Here is an 8718-nt window from a genome sequence, read left to right on the forward strand (position 1 = left end):
GGACCATTCAAACCAGCTGCAAGGTTTACAAGAAATAGGTATGTCTTGTTGCAAAAACTGATTATTGTACAAAATGGGTAGAGGCAGTAGCTTTGAGAGAAAATAAAGCCTCTAGTGTGGCCAAGTTTTTGTATAAGAACATCATGACCAGGTATGGGTGCCAAATAGAACTAGTTTCAGATTAGGGGGGCCATTTCTTGAATAAGGTCATCAAGAAGTTGACCAGAGTTCACCTGATTATTCACAAAAAATCAATAATGTATTATCCTCAAGCTAATGGTCAGGCAGCAGAGAGCTCTAACAAAATCTTGGTTAAAATCCAGAAAAAGATTGTGGAAGAGAACAGGAAGGATTGGGACCAAAAGCTAGACTCTACTTTATGGGCTTTCAGGATAGCATTCAAGATCACAATAGGACTCACACCATTAAAGCTAGTTTATGGGTTGGAAGCAGTTGTACCAATGGAGTTCCTGGTCCCTAGTTTGAGAATTGCAATAGCCCATAAGCTATCACCTGAGAAATCCTTGGATTACAGATTGGAAAAATTACTGGAGTTGGAACAGGACATAATTCAGTCAGCTTATAATTTAGAGGTTATTCAGCAGTAGCAGAGGAGACAAGCATGGGTTAATAGAAATATAAAGTTTAAGTTGTTCAGGGAAGGTGATTTAGTGATGTTCTATAATTCAAAGCTGGGACCACATCTAGGGAAGCTGAAACTTCGATATGTGGTCCCCTTCTTGATAAAACAAATTATGGGACAAGGCACATTCCTGTTATCTGATTTATCAAGGAATCAGTTTGGTAAACCTGTCAATGGGTTTCGACTGTTCATGAGCAATGCAGATTTGACAGTTATGAAATCAGAGCAAATAAATACAGACAATTTCATTTGGACAGGCATAAAAGACATAATTCACAAGGTGCTAACCAGGCCATGGGAAGCTTTTGCATAGATAGAGAGCATTTTGCAGAAATTGAAATGCTCAAGGCCTAGATATCAACCTTAAGCAAAACCTGAAATTTCAATCAATTCATTCTCATGTTAATATAGAACCTCTTCAGGTGGAGTTGCCATGTCAGACCACTTGGGAGAATCCCTTGGATTCCATCAAAGAGTACAACGAGCTTGATGAAGGGCTGTCAATAGAAAGCCAAAGATCCTTTAAATTTGTTTTTGGTTTTGCAGGTTTGAACAAAGTTGTTGAAGAACAAGATGATCTAGAAGTGGAAAGCTGGAAGATTACTGATGGTGACATAGTACCAGTCCAAACCAGAGGCCTTGTTTCTGATCCACATGTAGAAATGTTTGGCTGAGGTGGTACAGGAGATTGCTGATATACAAGATCAGTTTTTACTAGAAAAGGAATCAGACAAAGATACTAAAAAGAAGAATCTTGCTAAGTTTGTTAAGAGCAGTACCTGAAAGATCAGGTGGACCTGTTAAAGTGGGTTCAGACTAGTAAAATTTTGGGAAAATTTGTGTCCACCGTGATCGCCACGTGTAAAATAGCGTTTTATAGGATAGTATTAAGTATTTTTGGGTTTTAAACCTTTTTACCGGAGATGTTAGGAGTCATGAGTTGAAGAGTCGTGTCATGTTATGTCTCTTGGGATCTTCATGGTGAAGGCGGTTAAGCTTCAAATGCCGTGCGCAGATATAGAAATGTGTGTAGCTATTGGAAAAACATCTGTTATCTTGGAAGTAGTTTTTACTGTTTTTACTATTGTGTTATGTCCAACATGTTTGCATTCAATTGAAAAGATATCAATGTATGCTTAGGAATTACCAATGAATGAAGTGCTATAAATGTTCAGTTTGTGCAGAAGACAGAATACTTAAAATGACAGGAAGAATTAATGTAAAGATTATCTGGTGCTGAGTTAACCCTCAACACTGATCTAGGTGGAGTCTCTCTCCTTGATATAAAGTTTTAGGGCTTGGGTTAGTTGGTTCTAGCTAGGCCTAGTTCTATTTTGGGTTCTTGAAAAGAATCTGACCACACGGTCATTAGTATAGCCCCCTTAACTATTGGATCAGGTTGGACTAGGTTATCTATTAAGGTTGTGATGGTTATCTCTGGTTGGCAGGCCATGCTTGTTTCCTGGGGATGAGGTCCTTCTGATTGCATGTTTCCTAGGATAAAATTCCTTAGTCTCAAGGCAAGACTCCTTTGTGAATGTGTAAGGGATGCTTGATCTTCGGATGATGGTATGTCCATGCACTGGGTGCTCAATCTACCAACTTTTCAGTTAGGGGTGGTTCTCCTACTAGCCTCTAAGTCAAGGGTGGTATGTCCATGCACTAGGTGCTCAATCTACCAACCTCTAAGCCAGGGGTAGTTTCTCCCATGCTAAAGTGCTCTTTCCTCCCACTGGTGCTATCAATGGGTCCAATCTAGCAAGCGATTACACATAAGAGGGTTAAGTATCATCAAACAATGGATTATTTTTACCAATCTCCTCGAGCATAGGTGCATGAATGTGTTGCGTGAAGGTGCAAAATCACAATCTTGAACAAGGAGATATTTTTTGTCTAGCAGTTGGCATATGTCCATTTGTTCACAGAGGAATGACCATTCGTTTGTGACGGTATGAACGTGGTTTATTAAGAGCCAATGACCATTCATCTTCAAGAATACGTTTAGGTACGATCATCGACTTAGTTCAAGAATGGGCATTCACTTAGGGATGCAAGTACATTTGTATACTTTGTAGCTAGGTATGGCCATGGGGGGAGCCTACTAGGGAACAATCATTCACTCGAAAAGGAATGAAAATTTGTCAGTGGGATAGGAGCGGCTTCTCGGTAGGTTGAGGAATGAGGATTCTCTCAAAGAGAAATGGATGTTCAATTTTGAAAAGGGTGCGGCCCATGAGAAATGTAGGGAAAATGGGCATTATCTCATAGAGTAATGGTCATGTGCTTGTTTAGGGAACGGTTGCTCACTCCAAGAAGAACAGATATTCATCTATGAAGGATAGGTGTTCACTCACAATATGATAGACAGGTGTCTTAATGGCACCAAAATGGCATATCTATGGATAGCCTTTGTCAAATATCCTCTCTTGACACAATTAGTTGTGCAACTATCATGCTCCTTACATGCCCATAAACTTGGCAAGATTCTAGATTAGGAATTTAACATGCGGGGCTACATAGGAGAACAACCATACCTCTGTGAAGGAACGGGAATTCACTTCTTAGGTAAGCAACTTGAGAGTGAGTTGCACCTAGTTTTTTTTTATTTCCCACTTGTTGATGATTTTTTTATGGTTTTCTTTTTATGCCTAGATTAAGCTAGTCCTAAGCTACTCAATGATGCAAAGAATTCATACTTTAACCTAATATCATAGGATTAATGATGTAGTTATATGTAGTTTCTTGAAGGAAAACCAAAAAATCAATGGAACTAAAGGCAAGATTAGAGCACCTAGTTGTTATTACTACCGCATTCGATGTACCCTCCAAAGCTTCTATTTCTCCCCAAGCTCCATTAAAAACTCCATTGAGATTAAAGAAGAACAAAAATCAAACAAACAAACTTGTGCCAAGCTCATACAACCATTGGATTTGCATTCCATCGAGGCAAAAAAAGGTCTAGAGCTTAGGAAGAAATTGTGGAGGACCCTAAGCTAAGTGAACACTTACCTTGCATGGGGAGGGAAGATGTGAAGATGAAAGGGTCCATCTTCGGGGGCATGCACTTATTAACCCCTCGATGTGAGGATGCTAGTGGCTTGCTCCACCACCACTTGTGTCACTCAAGTGAAGTTCCATGTGCTAGGTAGAGAGTAAAGGCTATGGAATGCTCAAACTCTACCTCAATACCTTCGTGTGTGCAAGGAGGGTTAGAGGGAGAGATAATAGAGAAGGAAATGGGGAGAGGATATGGATAACATAACCTACAAGAACACATATAATCAAGCAAGCAAGCAAGCATAAGAAAACAAGCTCACAATCATCTCACCATACAAGACAACAACATAGGAGAAAACTCAAATGTGATAATGGGATTTTGTCCTTTCATCTTTCTTCAAGTCACTTGTATATAAGAGCCGTGTCACTTTTTACAATGGCTAGCCACCTATTTGACAATTGCGGGCCCAAAACTAATTATCTATCTCTATATACTTAGGCTTTCTAGCTTATGGTGGCCGACATTGCACATGTTGTAAGGTCAATTATTCCCTATCTTTTGAATGAAGCGCTTAGCATGCGTTTACATAAAAAATGTGTTACATGAATTGTAATTGCACTTTAGATCAAAAAATAGTAGGAATAATGTAAACCACATTGTGGTTAACAACCCATGAAATAATCCATGTGAGCACACCCTTATTTCTAGGCTCCTATACACCTCGTTTAACACCAAATGGAGAACTTCCCAAAGGAGTGGAGGATGAATTGCTTGACACATGCCTATTTCACTTAAGCATGATACCAGATTGGAGCCATGAAATAGCTCATTTCTTGTCCAGTTGTTTGCCAATGGTGGATTATGGAATCACTCCTGGGGGGCTGAACTCATAAGTTAATCACTGCAGCATCTCTGTATACACTTATAGCTGGCAACTTGTATTATCGACATGACAAGGATGACATTTTGAGGCTAGTATGCATTCATGAAGATCATTACATCAAGATTCTTGAAGAATCCCATGTAGGAATTTGTGGAGGACACTTTTCTACGGAAATCACATCATGACACAAGGTTTTGTGAGCTAGGATGTGGCTACCTACCCTTTTCAGTGATGCAGCTGAGTTCATCAAGAGGTGCGACGTGTGTCATCAATTTTTGGTGACTCTCAAAACAAGGACTGCATGCCCCTAACCTTTGTTATGTCCTTTACAACAATTTGAGACATTGACTTTGTAGGAACCATAAGTCTAGCAGCTCAATATATGCAAGTTCACTACATCATTGTAGTGAACTTGCTATTGTACTAAATGGGCAGAAGCTAATAGTGTGGGTGGATGCTAGGTTGACTGCCAAGTTTTTGTACAAAAATGTTATCACATAATTTGGCTATTCCTTAGAAATTGTAAGTGATAGAGGCACCCATTTCTTGAATAGGGTAGTGACATTCTTGTTGGATGAATTCATGGTAATCCTCCATAGGAAATCATCACATTATTATCCACAAGAAAATGAAAAAGTTTAAAAAGCACAAATAAATTCCGTTGTTTGGTCCTGATCAAGACTGTTGAGGCATCACATTCAAAATAGCTATACTGGCACAACACCTTTTCACCGAGTATATGGGCTTGATGCTATCACTCCCATTGAAATATTAATCCCCACCTTGCGGGACAGAAGAAGCCAATCTTGTTACACTTCCATGTTGGAATTAGGGTTGCAAGAAAGCACACAAAGCTTGGAGAAGAAGAAGTAAGAATGCACACAACACACAGTGTATTAGATTGTGTCAATGTACAAAGATAAGTTAGCCCTAGAATAATGGGCGTATATACAAGCCGGGGGAAAAAACCTCCTAAAGAGGAAAAAAGTGCCTCGGCGGTCTTAAGTGTGTTCACACATATCACTGCCTAGATATATGGCAACAAATCCCCCCTGGGAGTGATGGTGTGAACGAGAGTTGGCACTCATGTATAGGGAAGTGCCATGCCCGAAGTAGATTAGTCCACAAAGGGGAGCAAGCTCAAAGCTTTGCGAAAATCTTCGAACTTCTCACGAGGAAGCACCTTTGTGAAAAGATTGGCGAGGTTGTCCTGTGTTGGCACATAGGCCAAGCTGATCTCTCCTGCTGAGAGTCTCTCCCTGACATAGTGATAATGCACCTCACTGTGCTTTGTGCGAGCATGAAAAACTGGGTTTCTCACAACTGCCAATGCGCTCTGACTGTCAGTGTAGATAGAGGTGGCAGACTCCTGTCTAACACCCAAGTCAGCCACCATAAGCCGTCTGAGCCACACACACTCAACCATAGCTGTGAAAGCTGCCTTGTACTCAGCTTCACAACTAGAAGTGGCCACAATAGGTTGCTTCTTGCTCAACCAAAATATGCATGAGCTACTGAGCATGAAAGAAAAACCACTTGTGGACACTCTTGTGTCATAGTAACCAGCCCAATCTGAGTCCGAAAAAGCATGTAAATCTGGCGACAAACGATCCCCCCTTGGGATAAAACAGCCCAAGATGTATGGTGCCACTCAAGTAGCAAAAGATGCATTTAATTGCCTTCCAATGCTAAGACCCTGGGCTATGTGAGATCCCTCTGTCCCCTCCGTGCACCGGACTCCCGGTAACTGACAGCAGCGGAAGCAGCCCCCTCATGTGCGAGGCAGGGTTTCTCACTCGGGGCCTTGCCCACGAATGTCCGGGCACGAGACTTGGTCACTCCGAAAACCGAAACCGAGAAAATTTCCCATGCTCGGAAAGCAGGGACGATTCCACCTTTTTAAATTTTCTTAAAAATAAATTTTTCTAACGAGATCAATTCTAAACTATCCTTCACCTGAATAAACGAGATAGAAGGAAACTATTGATGATATAATTTGATCATTTGAGTAAATTCAACGCTTTTTTCCTAATCAAGATCAAGCACAACCGCCATTGATCCACTCAATTGAGAAATTTATCAGGGAATTAACTAGCTACTCGAATCCTAGCATAATCCTAAGATTTTTCAATTTGATTATTAAAACTCCACTGATTCTAACCTAACCCCGTCCGGCCCATGGGTTAGCCACCACCTTGCCACCCATTGGAATCGGTAGAACCAAACAAGTACTCATCCACCCATAATTGAAATGCCTTTCTTAACTTTAGCTTTAGAAAATAGATACGCACACACTCCTCTTTAAAACTTTAATATAAAAATAATCCATTGACAAAACAGATATGATCACAAATTTCATAATTCAAAATTTCCATTCAATCCCTTGTTTTACAAAAACAGTACCACTCTGGACTCTCCGTTGGTTCCAGCTGGTCAGCAACAACGAGATCCAGTAATAGATTACAATAACCACTTCGTCAACATGCATATATATATCTTCCACTACATACGAATGGGTGTCCTAAGCACCGCGAGCCCGTGCATTGCCTGGTCAGAACCCTCTAGGATCCTCCTTAGGTGTCCTGGCACTTCACTCAGGGATCGCTTCGTCGGCCCTCGCCCATCATACCAGAAGCACACCATTTTTCACCATACCCAGGCTAGTCAAGACCTGGGCAGGTTTTTGCCGCGTGAGCTGTCCCTCGAACACTCCCCGCCAGCTGTTGCAACCGAACTTCCCTTAGTTAAACACATATGCCAAATGCTCCCTCCAACATTTTGGCGTAAGACAGTCCTTTAAGAAAACAGGGTTTCTATGCAAGTTTTGAGTTTTAATTTTGTTTGAATACCATGAATAAATCTTAAATCCGTATCCCAATACTTCTAGATCCAGGTCTAAATTCCAGACAGAATTCCTCAAATTCTGTTAACTTGATTTTGATCCTTAGATCAAAATCAAAAGTCTTAACTTAGTTTCAGATTTGGTGGGTGTTTTGAGTGCATTTTTCCTGAACTGGGCACATCGTCATTGATTGAAACTGACGAAGGAATTAGGTCTTGGTCAATAGTCTGAATCAGAGTTTTGGGTCTGGAAAGGTTCTTCCTAAACTATCTTTCTTGAAAGGTAATATTTCAATTTCTCTTTTTCTAAATTTCGTTCATTGAATATTTGCTTACAGATTTCTAAACTAAACATGAATTCCTATAAGGAATAAAATAATCATTTACCTCGATCTCCGACTTCGATAGTTTATATGAATTTTCTCAATACCATCTTAGTAAATATGAAACGGTAGAATCTCCTCTCACAGATTATCTACTTATTCATTTTTCCAATTTTTGTGGAAATCAAACAGAGGATTAAAGAGAACCCTTATTTAAATATAAAAAATTCTATATGCATCTATTTATGCATAAAAATCATTTATGATGAAAATCACACTTTTAATATAAAAGAATTTCTTTTATGCATCCATTTATGCATAAAAATCATTTATGATGAAAATCACACTTTTAATATAAAAAATAATCTTTTATGCATATTTTTATGCATACAAATCATTTAAGATTGAAATCACTCTTTTAATCAAAAAATATCTTTATGTATAAAAATCATTTATGATGAAAATCACAATTTTAATATAAAAGAATTTCTTTTATGCATCCATTTATGCATAAAAGTCATTTATGATGAAAATCACACTTTTAATATAAAAGAATTTCTTTTATGCATAAAAATCATTTATGATGAAAATCACACTTTTAATATAAAAATAATAATCTTTTGTGCATATGTTTATGCATACAAATCATTTAAGATGAAAATCACTCTTTTAATAAAAAATATCTTTTATGCATATATTTATGCATAAAAATCATTTATGATGAAAATAACACTTTTAATATTAAAAAATAATCTTTTATGCATATATTATGCATACAAATCATTTAAGATAAAAATCACTCTTTTAATAAAAAAATATCTTTTATGCATAAAAATCATTTATGATGAAAATCACACTTTTAGTATAAAAAATAATCTTTTATGCATACAAATCATTTATGATGAAAATCACTCTTTTAATAAAAAATATCTTTTACGCATATATTTATGCATAAAAATTATTTATGATGAAAATCACACTTTTAATATAAAAAATAATCTTTTATGCATATATTTATGCATACAAATCA

The 8718-nt window shown here is 38.1% G+C and overlaps 1 protein-coding gene across 1 annotated transcript; it reads left to right on the forward strand.

The window, feature by feature from the left end:
• The first annotated feature begins 257 nt into the window (after positions 1-257).
• Positions 258-608, forward strand: LOC147613399 (uncharacterized). Its single transcript, XM_086781137.1, has one exon. The coding sequence runs from the start codon at positions 258-260 to the stop codon at positions 606-608; it is 351 nt and encodes a 116-aa protein (XP_086637263.1).
• The last annotated feature ends 8110 nt before the right edge of the window (positions 609-8718 follow it).

This window comes from Cibotium barometz, chromosome 43 (assembly GCF_041138505.1).
Source record: "Cibotium barometz isolate CiBa-2024 chromosome 43, ASM4113850v1, whole genome shotgun sequence".
Classification (NCBI taxonomy): Eukaryota; Viridiplantae; Streptophyta; class Polypodiopsida; order Cyatheales; family Cibotiaceae; genus Cibotium; species Cibotium barometz.